Raw genomic sequence first — 16,197 nt, 5'->3', positions numbered from 1 at the left:
CACTGGGTTGCCCAGGCTGGAGCGTACTGGCACGATCTCGGCTCACTGCAACTCCCAACTCCTGAGTTCAAGCGATTCTTTTGCCTCAGCCTCCTGAGTAGCGGGGACTACAGGCACATGCCACTACACCCAGCTAATTTTTTTTTTTTTAAAGATGGGGTTTCGGCCGGGTGCGGTGGCTCAAGCCTGTAATCCCAGCACTTTGGGAGGCCGAGGAGGGTGGATCACGAGCCCAAGAGATTGAGAACATCCTGGTCAACATGGTGAAACCCAATCTCTACTAAAAATACAAAAAAATTAGCTGGGCGTGATGGCACGTGCCTGTGGTCCCAGCTTCTCGGGAGGCTGAGGCAGGAGGACTGCCTGAACCCAGGAGGCGGAGGCTGCAGTGAGCTGAGATCACGCCATTGCACTCCAGCCTGGGTAACAAGAGTGAAACTCCATCTCAAAAAAAAAAAAGATGGGGTTTCACCATGATGGCCAGGCCGGTCTTGACCTCCTGACCTCAAGTAATCCACACACCTCAGCCTCCCAAAGTGCTAGGATTACAGGAGTGAGCCACTGAGCCCGGGCCACCCAGCTAATTTTTTTTATTGTTTGTGGAGATGGGTTTTGCCATGTTGGCCAGGCTTGTCTGGAACTCCTGACCTCAAGTGATCTGCCTGCCTTGGCATCTCAAAGTGCTGGGATTTCAGGTATGAGCCATGGCACCCAACCATTTTGTTTCTTGAGACAGGGTTTTGCTCTGTCACTCTGGCTGAAGTACAGTGGCACAATCAGGACTCACTGCAGCCTCAACCTCCTAGGCTCAAGCGATCCTCTCACCTCAGGCTCCCAAGTTGCTGGGACTATAGGTGTGCACCACCATGCCCAGCTAATTGTTTAATTTCTTTTTTTTTGTAGAGATAGGGTCTTCCCTGTGTTAACGCCTGGGTTCAAGCAGTCCTCCTGTCTTGGTCTCCCGAACTGCTGGGATTACAGACATGATCCACTCTGTCCAGCCCACAATTTTTTTTGAGATGGAATCCACTGTTAGTGAAGATGCTGTGAACATTGTTGAAATGACAACACACAACACAGTATTTGGAATATTACGTAAACCTAGTTAATGCAGCAGCAGCAGGGTTTGAGAAGACCTGACTCCTTTTGAAAGCTCTACTCTGCTGTTACCCTGCAACACATGCTATGCAGAAATCTTTTGGGAATGGAAGAGTCAACTAATTTGGCAAACTTCATTGTGTCTTATTTTAAGAAATTATCACTGCCACTCCAATCCTCAGCAGCCACCACCCTTATCAGCATTACATTTATCTGATGTAATGCTTTTGAACACTTTCTAATAGACTACAGTATATTATAAACATAGGTTTTATTTTCACCAGGAAAGCAAAACATTTGTGTGATTCATTTTATTGCGACATTCACTTTACTGTAGGGGTCTGGAATCAAAGCTTCAGTATCTATGAGGTATACTGTATATATCTAAGGGACATTATTCACAACAGCCAAGACTTGGAAATGTCCACTAGTGGATAAACGGATAAAGAAACAGTACACGAGGGCCTGTGCGTGGCTCCCGGGCGCTAAGCGTTTGACAGACTTGAACTGCTACCTTGTGGCCGCAGAGTAATTTGCCAAAATGACGAACACAAAGGGAAAGAGGAGAGGCACTCGATACATGTTCTCCAGGCCTTTTAGAAAACATGGAGTTGTTCCTTTGGCCACGTATATGCAAATCTATAAGAAAGGTGATACTGTAGACATCAAGGGAATGGGTACTGTTCAAGAAGGAATGCCCCACAAATGTTACCATGGCAAAACTGGAAGAGTCTACAATGTTACCCAGCATGCTGTTGGCATTGTTGTAAACAGACAAGTTAAGGGCAAGATTCTTGCCAAGAGAATTAATGTGCGTATTGAGCACATCAAGCACTCTAAGAGCCGAGATAGCTTCCTAAAACGTGTGAAGGAAAATGATCAGAAAAAGAAGGAAGCCAAACAGAAAGGTACCTGGGTCCAACTGAAGCGACAGCCTGCTCCACCCAGAGAAGCACACTTTGTGAGAACCAATGGGAAGGAGCCTGAGCTGCTGGAACCTATTCCCTATGAATTCATGGCATAATAGGTGTTAAAAAAAAAAAAAAAAAGACTTCTGGACTGTAAAAAAAAAAAAACAAAACAGTACACACACACACACACACACACACACACACACGCAGAGGAACATTATACACCCTTAAAAAGGAGATTTATCATACCGGGCACAGGGCTCATGCCTACAATCCCAGCACTTTGGGAGGCCGAGGTGGGTGGATCATGAGGTAAGGAGATCAAACCATCCCGCTGAATATGATAAAACCTTGTCTCTACTAAAATACAAAAAATTAGCCCGGCATGGGGCTGTGTGCCTGTAGTCCCAGCTACTCAGAGGCTGAGGCAGGGAAATCGCTTAAACCTGGGAGGTGGATATTGCAGTGAGCCGAGATCGTGCCACTGCACTCCAGCCTGGTGACAGTGAGGGATCATCTCAGAAAAAAGAGAGAGATCTATCTGCTGGGTGCAGTAGCTCACACCTGTAATCCCAGCTCTTAGGGAGGCCAAGGTGGGTAGATTGCTCAAGCTCAGAAGTTTGAGACCAGCCTGTGTAACACAGTGAGACCCTGCATCTACAAAAAATAAACGTTTTATAAAATAAGGCATGTGTGGTAGCACACGCCTATAGTCCTAGCTACTTCGGAAGCTGAATGGAGAGGATGACTTCATTCGGGGAGGATGACTTGATTCTGGGAGGTGAGAACTGCTGTGAGCTATGACTGCACCACTACACTCCAGCCTGGGTGACAGCAAGACCCTGTCTCAAAAAAAAAAAAAAAAATTCTACCATTTGCAACAACATGGATGAACCTGTTGGATGTCGTGAAGTAAGCCAGACATAGAAAAAATACTTCATAGGCTGGGCGTGGTGGCTCACGCCTGTAATCCCAGCACTTTGGGAGGCTGAGGACGGCGGATCACAAGATCAGGAGGCTCGATCACAAGATCAAGATCTAATACTAGCCTGGCCAATATGAAGAAACCCCGTCTCTGCTAAAAATACAGAAATGAGCTGGGTGTTTTGGCGCATGCCTGTAGTCCCAGCTACTTTGGAGGCTGAGGCAGAAGAATCGCTTGAATCTAGGAGGCAGAGGCTGCAGTGAGCCAAATTGCACCACTGCACTCCAGCCTAGGCGACAGCGCAAGACTGTCTCAAAAAAAAAAAAAAAATTCATGATCTCACTTACACATGAAATCTAAAAAAAGCCAAATAAAAACAGTAGGGTGGGCACGGTGGCTCATGCCTGTAATCCTAGCACTTTGGGAGGCAGAGGCGGGTAGATCACCTGAGGTCAGGAGTTCGAGACCAGCCTGAGCAACATGGTGAAACCCCATGTCTACTAAAAATACAGAAATTAGCTGGGCATAGTGGCGTGTGCCTGTAATCCCAGTTGCGCAGGAGGCTGAAGGAGGAGAGTTGCTTGAAGCTGGGCAGTGGAGGTTGCAGTGAGCTGAGATCGTACCACTGCACTCCAGCCTGGGCAACAGAGTGAGACTCTGTCCCTGCCAAGAAAACAACAAAAAACAGAGTAGAATTGTGGTGGGGGTGTGGGGGAGGGAATGGGGAAATGTAGTTGAGAGGGTGAAGTTGCAGTTATGTAGGATCCGTACATCAAGAGAGCTGATGACAGTATGACGATTATACTTAAAGACACAGTACTGGAAATTTGGTAAGAGTAGATTTCATACATTCTTTCTACAGGAAGAAAGTTTAAGGTAACTGTGAGGAGATGGATATATTAATTTGCTTGACTATAGTGATCATTTCACTGTGTACATGTATATCAGAACATCATGTTGTACACCCTAAGTGTGATACACACTGTGGCCAGGAAGATGGAGTGACTGATTGTTCAGGTTGGATTCTCATGTGCTGTCCTGGAGTTGGGGTCAGTTTTACCAAAATCACAGGATCAAGTGTGAAGCAAGAGTGGGACTCTGCAAGGGATACTTAGGATACTATTAAAAGAAGATCAGAGGTGACAAGGCATACTGGCTCATGCCTGTAATCCCAGCACTTTGGGAGGCCAAGCAAGAAAGATTATTTGAGGCCAGGAGTTCAAAACCAGCCTGGGTAACATAGTGAGACCCTGTCTCTGGAGAAAAAAAAAAAAAGATAAATTGATTATAAGCCAACTGTGGTGGCACATGCCTGTAGTCCCAGCTACCTCAAGAGGCTCTGGCAGAAGGATCACTTGAGTCCAAGAGTTCAGGGCTACAGTGAACCATGATTGTGCCACTGTACTCCAGCCTTCAGCAACATGGTGAGACCCTACCTCTAAAAAAAAAGAAGAAAATGAAAGGGTGGTCATTTGGGTTAAAAATAACAGGTAAGGCCGGGCGCAGTGGCTGATGCCTGTTATCCCAGCACTTTGGGAAGCTGAGGTGGGTGGATCATGAGGTCAAGAGATGGAGACCATCCTGACCAACGTGGTTAAAATCCTGTCTCTACTAAAAAATTAGCTGGGCGTGGTGGTGTGTGCCAGTAGTCCTAGCTACTCGAAGGCTGAGGCAGAAGCATTGCTTGAACTCAGGAAGCAGAAGGTTGCAATGAGCTGAGATTGTGCCATTGCTGTCCAGCCAGACAACAGAGCAAGACTCCATCTCCAAAAAAAAAAAAAAAAGGTAAACCGGAGTAGAGAATCAGAGAGGTAATTTAAATAATTATAAAAATGGCTAACACCATTCACATGCTGGTCCCGTGTCAGCCCTCCTGTGCTAAGCACTTTACCTGGGTTATTTCACCATTATCATCCCATTGCACACATCAGAAAGTAGGGTCGGGTTGTAGGGTATGGTGGCCGGGCAGTAGGAGACAGGATGGAAAGTGCACGAGAGGTCCATCTTCCTGGCCAGTGTGTACAGTACTTAAGGTGTACAACATGATGTTCTGATATACACAGTGAAATGATTATTACAGTCAAGCAAATGAACATACCCATCTCCTCACATAGTTACCTTCACTTTTTTTCCTGTAGTAAGAATACTTGAAATTGAGTTGAGTTAAAACTTCCTATGAGCTATACAAACTCCAGATGCATTACTGAATCTCAGGCTCCTCAAATACCAAGAAAATAATCAGAGTCTATCTCAAAATACGCAAGCAGATGCTGCAGGTGTACCTCAGTGTATCTCCCTACAGAATTGCTGTCGTCATCAAGTGACTGCCCTGGCAAGAAAATGCCTGTGGGTGGCGGGGTGTCAATCTTTCTGTCTTACAGACTGGACCCTCAGCCCCTGTCACGCCATTACTGTTTAACATTTCTTTTAGGAGCCGTGGTTGCAGTTTTGCCTTTGTGTAATTGATTTAGGTCTGTTCCCTGCTGGAGACTTGGCTTTGTTTTTTTTTGAGACGGATTCTTCCTCCGTCACCCAGGCTGGAGTGCACTGGCGCCATCTTGGCTCACTGCAACCTCTGCCTCCTGGGTTCAAGTGATTCTCCTGCCTCAGGCTCCCTGAGTAGCTGAGACAACAGGTGTGCATCACCACGCCCAGCTAATTTTTGTATTTTGTAGTTGAGATGAGGTTTCACCATGTTGGCCAGGCTGGTGTCGAACTCTTGACCTCAGGTGATCCGCCCACCTCGGCCTCCCAAAGTGCTAGGATTATAGGATTACAGGCTTGTGAGCCACCACCCTGGCTTTTTTTTTTTTTTTTTTTTTAGACTGAGTCTTGCTCTGTCACCCAGACTGGAGTGCAGTGGCTTGATCTCGGTTCATTGCAAACTCTGCCTCCTGGGCTGAAGTGATTCGCCTACCTCAGCCTTTTGAGTAGCTGGGACTACAAGCATGCACCATCATGCCATGATAATTTTTATATTTTTATTAAAGACAGGGTTTTACCATGTTTACCAGGCTGGTCTCAAACTTCTGACCTCACGTGATTCATTTGCTTCCGCCTCCCAAAGTGCTGGGATTACAGGCGTGAGCCACTGCGCCTGACCTCGACCCTTGTGATTAAGTAGAAATTTATGTTCCTTTCCTTTTAGGAGAGATGCTCTTTGACTAAGTTGATTCAAGATGTATAGGTGTAGTGGGTTGAGTCATGGCACCCCAAATGTGTTCAGATCCTAATCAGTGGAACCCACGAAGGTTACTTTATATGGCAAAAGGAACTCTGCAGATGTTAAGGATCTTGAGATGGGGAGATTATCCTGGATTATCCCAGTGGGTCCAACATGATCATAATGGTCTTTGTACAATGGAGGCAGGAAGGTCATAGTCAGAGGAAAAGGCAGTGGAATGAGATTGGAGTGATGCACTTTGAAGGTGGAGGACAGGGCCATGAGCCAAAGAATGTGGGTAGCTACTAGAAGCTTAAAATTCAAGGTAAGAGATTCACCCCTCAGAGCCTCCGGAAGGAACCAGCCTTGCCAACAGCTTGATTTCGGCTGAGTGAAATTAACTTTAGACTTCTAACCTCTAGAACAGTAAGTTTGTGGGGTTTTGTTTTTGTTTTTAAATAGAGTTTCACCATGTTGGTCAGGCTGGTCTTGAACTCCCGACCTCAGGTGATCCGCCCACCTTGGCCTCCAAAGTGCTTGGATTACAGGCGTGAGCCACTACGCCCGGCCTTGTTTTTTTTTAAGTCAGAGTTTCACTCTTGTTGCCCAGGCTGAAGTGCAATGGCACAATCTCGGCCCACTGCAACCTCCGCCTCCCACATTCAAGTGATTCTCCTGCTTCAGCCTCCTGAGTAGCTGGGATTACAGGCACACACCACCATACCTAGCTAATTTTTGTCTTTTTAGTAGAGATGGGGTTTCACCATATTGGCCAGGCAGATCTTGAACTTCTGACCTCAGGTGATCCACCTGCTTTGGCTTCCCAGAGTGCTGGGATTACAGGTGTGAGCCATCACGCCTGGCCCGAGTTTGTGTTGTAAACCATTAAGCTTGTGGTCATCTGTTACCACACGAGTAGGTACTAATACAGATGTGACTGTGACTTGGAGGTTATTAAGGGGTAACAGTGAAATCAGCCTGGTTTCACTAGGGTGAGGGGGAAACAAAATGAGAAATAGAGGTCTCAACCAGGGAAAGGCATCAGGATGGAGCCAGGTACGGGGCAGGCCGGATTTAGAAGCTAAATTCTTCATGGTTTAACATAACAGATCGGAATGCGATCAGGGCCTGAAGTACCTAAAGGACCACAAAAGCTATAAGGATGGCCAGTGGGCCTTCAATAAGCCTCTGCCTAAAAGACAGAAGCTCATCTGTGCATTCAACAGATAGTCACCAGGATCTCTGAACTCAGGCAGAAATGGGCACTGTGGGTACAGTGGGGATTCTCAACTGTGGAACTATTGAACCTCTGTTTCTCTTGGCTGGGTATCGGCTAAGTCCAGAAGCTAGTTATGAAAAAACAATGTTCTTGTCTTGAAAGAGCTTTTACAGTGCATGGTAGTTTCCCAACCTCAGAAATATCGATTTGTTGAGCAAGGTCATTGTTGTGGGGGCTGGCTGTCCTGTGTACTGCAGGAGGTTCAGTAGGATCCACTAGAGGCCAGTAGCAATCCTCCTTTCTCCCAGTCATAACAACCAGAAGTGTCTTTGGACATTGTCAAACATCCGCTGGGGGGCACCCAGTTTGAGCACCTCTGGTGCGTGAGGTCTAACGGAGAGGCCGGCCCCCAATTATATAACATAAGTCCGCCTAGGGAAGGCTTTGAGAGAAGGAAACTCTTGTGAGAGGGAGGAGGCAGGAGGGAGTGGGGACTGTCAGGGACTAAAGGCAAAGTAAACCATTGTGTGCAAAGGCCCCAAAGAGGACTCACAGGTGTGCACATGTCCCTCAGAAGTTAGGAGGAACAAGAGATTCCTGGGCGTGCAGAAGAGCTCAGGCCACAGCCCTGAGGTGACTGGCAGTTATTTGATGATACTGATGTTTTAGGAAGAATGTTACTTTGCTGAGCACACACCTGTAATTCCAGCACTTTGGGAGTCCAAGGTGAGAGGATGGCTTGAGCCCATGTGTTCGAGGATAGACTGGGCAACACAGTGAGACTCTGTCTCTATAAAAAAAATTAAAAATTAGCCAGGCATGGTGGTGCCTTCCTATAGTCCCAGCTGCTCGGGAGGCTGAGGCGGGAGGATTGCTTGAGCCCAGAAGGTTGAAGCTATAGTGAGCCATGATCATGCCATTGCTCTCCAGCCTGGATGACCGAGAGAGTGAGACACTATCTCTAAAAGAGACAACAAACAAACAAACAAACAAAAAAACCTATCTGTTTCTATTTTCTGCATCAGGAATGCACTAATCTGCCAAAAGTTTTCTCTAAATTGAGAAATGAGCTAGGAATTGTGTACTGATTTGCATTTTAATTTACACTTTGAGAAAACAAGGAGGTGGCGTTAGGTATCTCTCAGGCTTAGTTCCAGGACCCAATTTTATATGTTTTGTCACTTAAAAATAAGAATCACTTGAACCCAGGAGGTGGCGGTTGCAGTGAGCCGAGATTGCACCACTGCACTCCAGCCTGGCAACAGAGCAAGACACTGTCTCAAAAAAAAAAAAAATGCTGTTGAGGTACAATTTACATATCATAAAATTAACCCATTTCAATGATTTTTAGTAAATCTACTGAGTTGTGCAACCATCACTATAATCCAGTTTTAGAATATTTTCATTATTGCAATCCTTTCCCCCCCGCCCCGAGACAGGGTCTCACTCTGTCATCCAGGCTAGAGTGCAGTGGTGCAATCATAGCTCACTGCAGCCTCTAACTCCTGGGCTCAAGCAATCCTTTTGCCTCAGCCTCCAGAATAGCTGGGATTATAGGCATGCGCTATCATTCTTGGCTAATATTTTCTCTAGAGACGAGGTTTAGCTACATTGCCCAGGCTGGTCTTAAACTCCTGGGATCAATCAGTTATCCTGCCTCAGCCTCTCAAAGTGCTGGGATTACATGTGTGAGACACTGTGCCCCTGCTGCATTTTGTTATTCTTAAGGCTAATGGGCTCAGCGAGAAAGGAAAGTGGGAAGAATTCCCTCTTACATCTCCTTAGTAGTCTCTGTCCACTTCTTGCTTCACTGTAGCTTTTCCTTATGTGTTAGGTTGGGGTTGCAGCAACTGTATAGATTTTTTTTTTCTCAATCAGAGGTGCTTTGAGGACAGGAATGGTGGCTCACACTTGTAATCTCAGCACTTTGGGAGGCTAAGGCAGGAACATTGCTTGAGCCCAGGAGTTCAAGACCAGCCTGGGCAACAGTGAGACCCTGTCTCCAGAAAGAAAAAGGAAAAAAAAAGGTGCTTTGATACAAAAAGTTCCCTCAAATGTAATTTTCTTTTCTTTTTGTAAAAGCACCATCTAATTACTTGGAAACTCTTCTCACACAAATGTACATATTCTCATTTAATTCATCCTTTGCTATAAATGGCTAGGATTAGAGAAAGAATATTTGAGGGATCTATTTTCCAATGAACTTTGCCTTGAAACTATCATAGATCACTCATCTTTATTAAAGAAGTATGTGCATGATAAAAAATTGTCTGGTATGACAGCAAATGCATAACTATATATAGAATTTATCCCTTAACATATTTTAGAGAATAAAGCAACAGAGGGATGATTTAACAAGTGGCACCTACAGGACTGTCCTTATTCTCTCTCAGTTGTTACTCTTTGCTCTCTGCAGAGACTTAAGTTCTTTTTGCCCCAAAGCCCAAGACCTACCACCTCTTCACCCTGTCACCATGCATGGTCAGGCCCTGGTCAGCCTCTTCTGGGCCTCCTCACCAGCAGAATATGCATCATTCCACAAGGGTGTCTTGCTTTCCTTCTAAGTCACACAGTCTTTGTGATTTACATGCAAGAAAAGGGGAGGAGAAACACAAACACCTTCCTTATGGATCTAAAGCATGGAGTACTCCTTTCAGTCCCCGTGGTGGAGCCTATGATGCTGGTGAAGGTTTGAGCTCTGGCGAAAGCTTTTCCCACACTGGCCGCACTGGTATGGCTTCTCTCCAGTGTGGATCCTCTGGTGCAGCTTCAGGGTTGACTGCCGCCCAAAGCAGTTTCCACATTCTCCGCACGTGTAGGGTCTCTCTCCTGTGTGGACTCTCTTGTGTCTCTTCAGCTCTGAATTCCATGTGAAGCTTTTCCCACAGTCATCACATTTGTAGGGTTTCTTTGCTGAGCGGGTGGGCTGGTGACCAAGATGTTGCAAACGGTTGCTCAGGCTCCGTTTACCTCCTTTGCTTTTCTTCAGCTCTCTCAGTGGGTGGCTTTTTAGGGGGCTGCTGATGTATTCCAGTTCCCTGCAATGTCTCTGGTAGTGAGCAAATGGCTTTTGAGCATTTGGGGGGCTGACCTGCCTCCGTGACAACCGAGGTTCACTCATATTTGCCCCTCTTGGTTCAGGACTCGGCAGGCCATTCCCTTTAGATCTGCCAGCTGACACTGCACATGGCTTTGCTCCTTTAGCCCCTTCCAGTTGTGGATTTTCCTTGTTGTCACTTCTCATTCTGGGGGCCTCTATAATTAGAAAGAAAATGCTTCATTTTCTGTGCTTGGAAGAAATAACTTCAGCAAGAGTTATGAAATACTCTGAAAGGTTTCTCAAAGTGTGGCCCTCCATTGGCAACTTGCATTAGACTCATCTGGAGCACTTGTTAAACAAGCAGGCTCTTCACCCTTCCCCCAAAGCTGCTGGGTCAGAATCTCTGGGGGTTGGGCCTGATTATCTGCACAGTTAGCAGGCTCCTGGGGTGACTGTGATTTCTATTAAATTTAGGAACCAAGTTCTCCAACCTCCTTCCTCCTTCCTATCTTTAGGGAAAAATTTAGGAAAGGAAGAAGAGGGAAAAGCAAACCCGTCAGAACTGGGTATCAACTAATGAACGAAAGAAGGAAGAGAGGTGAAATCTCAACGTTGTAAATTTTACTGTTGTAGTCCAGTGCCTTAGCTATTTCAACAAATACCTGTCACTTAGTAAACACTAATTGACAACTACCTTCTCTTCAAAAGATGGTAAGTTCAGAGACTGTGGTGTTTTCTTTCATTACAAATTTGACAGTATATGAGTTCAGAAACTGGAATACGGGATAGCCATATATCCTAATACAGAAGGATTGGTGGTCTGGATGGAGAAGAGCTGGAACAGCCTATGGGAAGTCACAGGATCTGGAGAAGGACTCCTTGTGATGTAGAAAACGTGTGTGTGTATGTCTGTGCATGCAGAGTCGCATGCACGCTGTTCAAAATGGCAGCCACCGGCCACATGTAACTATGTGGCTACTGGGCACTTGAAATGTGACTACTGGAACTAAGGAACTTAATTTTAAATTTTATTTAATTTTAATTAATTAAATTCAAATGTAAATAATCAACCTATAAAATCAGGGTCAACTGCTTTTTGACAAGACAATTCAATGGGAAAATAATATCTTTTTTCATAAATGATACTAGGACAACTGGATTTCCACATACAAGAGAATGAAGTTGGACCCTGCTATGGTCTACATGTTTATTCCCCCCGTCCCTCCACACACATATATTGACACTTAGTCCCCTGTGCAGTGGTCTTGGGAGGTGGGGCATCTGGGAGGTGATTAGGTTATAAGGATGGGGTCCTCATAAATGGGATTAGTGTCCTTATAAAAGAAGCCCAAGAGAGCTAGTCTGCCCCTTCTTCCATGTGAGGACTCACAGCAGGCACCATTTATGAGGAAATGGCCCTCACCCATCACCAAATCTGCTGGCACCTTAATCTTGAACTTCCCAGCATCCAGAACAGTGAGCAGTACATTTCTGGTGTTTACAAATGGCAAGTCTAAGGCATTTTGTTATAACAGCCTGACTAGATTAAGACAGATTCCTACCTCAAAATCATATATAAAATTGACTTATTTGTTTCTTTATGTATGGGGGAAATTAACTTAAAATGGACCAAATACCTAAAAATGGGAGCTTAATCTATGTCTCTTTGAAGAAAACACAGCCATACATATTTGTGCCCTTGGATTAGGCAATGGTATTTTACACATGATACCAAAGCATAAACAAAGAAACAGATAAATTAGACTGCAACAAAATAAAAAACATTTGTACTTCAAAGGACACTATCAAGAAACTGAGACAACCCACAGAATGAGAAAAAATTTGCAAATTATATATGAGTCTAGTACCTAGAATACATAAAGGACTCCTAGAAAATAAAGACAAATAACCTAATTAAAAATGAGAAAAGGATCTCAACAGACATTTTTCCAAACAAGATATGTAACTGGATAATAAGCACAAGAAAAGATGTTCAACACCATTAGTCCTCAGGAAAACGTAAACCAAAACCTCAAATCAAAACTTTTCACCTAAAGGATGGATATAAGACAATAACAAGTACTAGCAAGAATGTGGAGAAACTGGAATCCTCATACAGTATTGGTGGGGATGTAAAATAGTACAGTTCCTTTGGAAAACAGTTGGGTAGTTCCTCATAAGTTAATGACCTAGCATATGGTAAGTCCACTCCTAGGTGTATACTCAAGAGAAATGCAAACATGTCTACACGAAAACACACATTTATAGCAGCATTCTTCATAATAACCAAAAAGTGGAAACAACCCAAAAGTTTATGAACAGATGAGCCAACATGAACAGATAACCAACATGTAATATATTCATACAATGCACATTATTCAGCCACAGAAAAGGATGAAGCATTGATTCATGCTACAGCATGGATAAAATTTGAAAACATGCTCAGTGAAAGAAGCCACACACAAAAGACCACATATTGTGTGATTCCATTTATTTATTTATTATTTATTTATTTATTTTTTTGAAACAGGGTCTCACTTTCACACAGGGTGGAGTGCAATGGCGCAATCTCAGTTCACTGCAGCCTCGACCTCCCAGGTTCAAGTGATCCTCCTGCCTCAGCTCACCCACGTAGCTGGGATTACAGGCGTCCATCACCATGCCCCACTTATTTTTGTACTTTTGTAGAGACAGGGTTTTGCCATGTTTCCCAGGCTGGTCTCGAATGCCCCGCCTAAGTGATCTGCCTGCCTCGGCCTCCCAAAGTGCTGGGATTACAGGTGTAAGCCACTATGCCCAGCCTATGTGATTCCATTTATATAAAATGTCCTGGCTAAGCAAATTCAGAGACAAAAAGTAGGCTGTGGTTGCCAGGGGCTGAATGTTTATGTTCCCCCAAATTCATATGAAATTCTAACTACCGAGGTAATAGTATTAGGAGGTGGGGCTTTTGGGAGGTGAGGCCTTTGATTAGGTCATGAGGGTGCTGCCCTCACTGGAATGCGATTAGTGCCCTTATGAAAGAGGCCCCCAGGAGCCAGTCTTCCCCTTCCACCACATGAGGACTGAGAGAAGCAGACAGTCTGTGATCTGGAAGAGGGCCCTCACTGGAACCCAACCATGATGGCACCCTGAACTCACACTTCCCTGCCTCTACAACTGTGAGAAACTCCTGTTGTTTATAAACTATCTAGTCTCTAATATTTTATATTAGCAGCCTGAAGAGACTAAGACACACAGTACCACACTGAATGTAGCAAATGTTAAGAAAATAAGGATTTTGTCTTGTCATAACCCTCTTCTCTAACGTGCTCACTGTATCTTATATTCACATCACCAGGCTTGGCCAAACTGTCACTGTCATTCCGGCTTAGCGATAACAGGATTGTATACAACAAGGGCAGCAGTAACACAAGTATCGCATCAGAGAAAGGGAAATCAATTCGAGGATTTAAAGTACAAACATCATCACAGAGGAGGACAAAGATAAATGATATGGGGTGGAGCTTTTCCTCTTCCAGGCCCCTTCTAAACAGGGGAGCATTTTAAGTAATGAAACTCAACCATAGCTTGCATGGAAGTTCATCTGTGGCCATATATGGATCTGTCTTTTCTATAAGAAGTTCTGGGCCAGGCGCGGTGGCTCACGCCTGTATTCCCAGCATTTTGGGAGGCTGAGGTGGGCAGATCATGAGGTCAGGAGTTCAAGACCAGCCTGATCAACATGGTGAAACCCTGTCTCTACTAAAAATACAAAAATTAGCCGGGCGTGCTGCCATGCGCCTGTATCCCAGCTACTCAGGAGGCTGAGGCAGGAGAATCACTTGAACCCGGGAGGCGGAGGCTGTGGTGAGTCAAGATCACCCCACTGCACTCCAGCCTGGGCGACAGAGCAAGACTCCATCTCAAAAAAAAAAAAAAAAAAAAAAAAAAAGTTCTGAAAGGGACAGAAAAGTAGGTACAATCCTGTTATGCACTGGATTGTCATATATTCATTAACAGAAAATGATAAAAACACATTTACAGTATCATCACCATTCTAATTGGTGAAATTTGTTTAGGGAATAATCACCTACTATTATATACAACATTTAAAAACACACACATGTGGTCTGTGCCTTTGCAGAACCATGAGATACACTGATGGAGATAAAGAACTGATGAGAGGGAGAGAAACGGCACAGAGTGTTTACCTGTCCCAGCCAATTTTGGGGTTGGTTCCTGGAGGAGCGAGGATTTCTCCCAGTGATGGGGGCTCAGCTGGTCATAAGCTTCCGCCTGGGAAGACTCTGCTGGAGAGGTCTCCCTGAGACCTCTCCTAGGAGTCTGTGGTTGAAAGTCTGGCAGTTCCTGTTCTCCAAGCTGTGATCCAGTTTTCTCCAAGAGCACCTTCTGCCCCTGCATACAAACAGCCACCTAGGAACAAGCCCCATCCATTAATTCCATCCATCAGGACTGAGGGAAGCTTGGTCTCTCACTGTTATATAATGACCTATTTACTTTGGGAACTGCTGATAACCATCTAGAGGTCACCTTTCATAGAAACCACTGAAACCCTCAAAGGAAGCAAAGGTAAGGGTGTGCAGAATGACATGAATGAGGATGCTACAAGTCAGCTGAGTGGCTTCCCCTAAAGCTTGGGCCTTTCTCAAGGGCCTGAGTCAAAGTCATCAGGGTAGTTGCTGGCACAAACATCAGAAACAGTCACAACACTGGGCCATGAGATGCCTACTCTACACACCACCTTCCTACCTACTTCTGCTGGTAATAGGCCCATAGGAACAGAAAGCAGTATGGTGAGGGGCTGTTAAAAATCCTTCTTATCTAATACATTGTTCTGCCAAAGGCTCTCCTGGTTAGCAGATCCCAGTAGTAGTAGGGGTCAAGAGAACTACCCCACCCTCATTCCCTAACAAGTTTTATTTTCCAAAGTACCTGCTGTTTGTTTCTTGCCTAGGTCCTGACTGGGGTCTGATTTCCTGGAGGGGAGTGGCAAGCAATGGCAACACTGGCCAACTGAACTGTAACTTCCTGATCCAAAGACAATAAGCCAGTCATGGTGTGGCTCACACCTGTAATCCTAGCACTTTGGGAGGCCAAGACCGGCGGATTGCTTGAGCCCAAGAACTCAAGACCAGCCGAGGCAACGTGGAGAAACCCTGTCTTTACAAAAGTACAAAAATGAGCCAGTTGCAGTGGCATGTACCTGCAGTCCCAAGTACTTGAGAGGCTGAGGTGGGAGGATCAGTTGAGCCAGAGGTGGAGGCAGCAGCAAGCTCATGCTATTGCATTCCAGTCTCCGTGACAGAGTGAGACCCAGTCTCAAAAAAAAAAAAAAAAAAAAACTACAAACAAAAAAGACAACCAGGTCAGCCAGGCATGGTGGCTCACGCCTGTAATCCCAAAACCTTGAGAGGCTAAGGCAGGAGGATCACTTGAGGTCAGGAGTTTGAGACCAGCCTGGCCAAAATGATGAAACCCCCTCTCTACTAAAAAGTACAAAAATTAGCTGGGCATGGTGTCAGGCGCCTGTAATCCCAGCACTTTGGAGGCTGAGACACAAGAAACTGCTTTAACTCCGAGGTGGACGGAGGTTGCAGTGAGCCGAGATGGTGCCACTGCCCTCCAGCCTGGGCAACACAGCAAGACTCCATCTCAAAAAAAAAAAAATACAGTAAGCTAAACACTGGAAACACAGTAAGCTAGAACTTCCAATGAAATGAAGTTCCCCAAAGTCCAACTGCTACCCAAAAGGGTGATCCTGTCTGCTAAGAATTCTGATTGTAGGAAAACTAACAAAATGAGTTTGGGGAAGATCTGACATAAAAGATACAAGAACCG

At 45.1% G+C, this 16,197-nt stretch overlaps 1 protein-coding gene and 1 pseudogene across 6 annotated transcripts in view; one reads left to right on the top strand and one right to left on the bottom strand.

The window, feature by feature from the left end:
* ZNF174 (zinc finger protein 174) overlaps window positions 1–16,197 on the bottom strand; it is a 32,813-nt gene that overhangs the window by 14,363 nt on the left and 2,253 nt on the right. For 3 of the 6 annotated variants that reach the window (XM_017978675.4, XM_078344519.1, XM_035266743.3), the window contains 2 exons: window positions 14,550–14,772; window positions 9,534–10,571 (listed from right to left, as the gene is read on the bottom strand). In XM_017978675.4, coding sequence (XP_017834164.3) covers window positions 9,970–10,571; window positions 14,550–14,772 — 825 coding nt within the window. In that variant the 3' untranslated portion in view covers window positions 9,534–9,969. Of the gene's footprint in view, window positions 1–9,533; window positions 10,866–13,752; window positions 13,982–14,549; window positions 14,773–16,197 lie in introns of those variants that run through there. The other 3 variants (XM_035266755.3, XM_009009051.5, XM_035266744.3) reach the window with 3 other exon arrangements.
* LOC108594028 (large ribosomal subunit protein eL21 pseudogene) lies at window positions 1,558–2,171 on the top strand (annotated as a pseudogene).

The sequence above is a fragment of the Callithrix jacchus genome, chromosome 12 (assembly GCF_049354715.1).
Source record: "Callithrix jacchus isolate 240 chromosome 12, calJac240_pri, whole genome shotgun sequence".
NCBI lineage: Eukaryota > Metazoa > Chordata > Mammalia > Primates > Cebidae > Callithrix > Callithrix jacchus.
The sequence above is the reverse complement of the archived record's forward strand: the minus strand, read 5'-3'. Positions and strand labels throughout refer to the sequence as shown.